Below are 1,119 nucleotides of genomic sequence, written 5' to 3'. Positions count from 1 at the left end.
GATGAGACACCTAGAAGCTGAACTTCCAAACTATGCACAAAGCTTGCTCGGCAGCAGGATCCTAACTAGTGTTTCAGCAGGTAGAGAGACATGGTGCAGGTCCACTGGCTGCCTACAGAGAGGTCTGGGGTGCAGTGGCTCTGCTTTGGACAGCCGGCCCAGCTTCAGGCCTCTGGCTTGTTCTTCTGGCCCACCTGCTGTCTTAGCTCTGCCAGTCTGAGGGACCCGTGGTCTCGGGGATCGGGTGTTCCAAAGCATTGCAGTCATCCGAGTTGAACACTAAGTCCTGGAAAAGGCAAGCAAGCAGTGAACAGATGTGCTGCTTCAGGTGTCTCTGGAGCATACAGGCAGTGCTAGCGTGCCTGTAACCCTCCAAGACTGTCCGGGTGTCCCTGGTATGTAGAATCACACTTCTGTCCCTAGGAGAGCTAGTGCTTTCTTTCTTTTATCCTTTCTCTTTCTTTCTTTCTTTCTTTCTTTCTTTCTTTCTTTCTTTCTTTCTTTCTTTCTTTCTCTCTCTCTCTCTCTTTCTTTCTCTCTCTCTCTTTCTTCCTTTCTCCTTTTTTAAAAAATATTTTATTTTATTTCATGTGCATTGGTGTGAAGGTGTCAAATCCCTTGGAACTGTCACAGACAGCTGAAAACTTCCATGTGGGTGCTGGGAATTGAACCCAGGTTCTCTGGAAGAGCAGCCAGTGCTCTTAACCACTGAGCCATCTCTCCAGCATCGTAATTTTCTTTCTTCACATTCTCATTGGAATTTACTCAGGCTTTGGTTGACCAAATGGACAGATGGCTGAGTGGTGGGTAGGATGAATGGGTGCAGCTACTGCAGAATCGCATACCAGCTCCAACTTCCAACCACTTCACCCAGCGCATGCACCAGAAGGCACTCTGCTAATTTCAACTTCCCTTCTCCACAGCGAACCAAAGGAGTTCAGGAGTGAAGAGGGACTGGCACAGGAGAAACTTTCAGCAATCTAAGGATTCTAGAGGGGAGGGCCTTACTCTGGCTAGGCAGGTGCCTCCATATGTACACACTTGTGCCTCTCATATACTCTCCCCACTCCCAACACACACACACACACACACACACACACACACACACACACACACACA

The 1,119-nt window shown here is 48.5% G+C and overlaps 1 protein-coding gene across 1 annotated transcript in view; it reads right to left on the bottom strand.

Annotated features, from left to right (window-relative positions):
* Positions 1 to 202: 202 nt before the first annotated feature.
* Cytl1 (cytokine like 1) overlaps positions 203 to 1,119 on the bottom strand; it is a 3,923-nt gene continuing 3,006 nt past the window's right edge. Inside the window, exon 4 of the mRNA XM_055624304.1 lies at positions 203 to 286. Within this exon, the coding sequence (XP_055480279.1) occupies positions 203 to 286 (84 nt within the window). The remainder of the gene's footprint in view (positions 287 to 1,119) is intronic.

This window comes from Psammomys obesus, unplaced genomic scaffold (genome assembly GCF_907164565.1).
Source record: "Psammomys obesus unplaced genomic scaffold, mPsaObe1.curated_primary_1811, whole genome shotgun sequence".
Lineage (NCBI taxonomy): Eukaryota > Metazoa > Chordata > Mammalia > Rodentia > Muridae > Psammomys > Psammomys obesus.
This window is presented reverse-complemented; position numbering and strand designations above follow the sequence as displayed.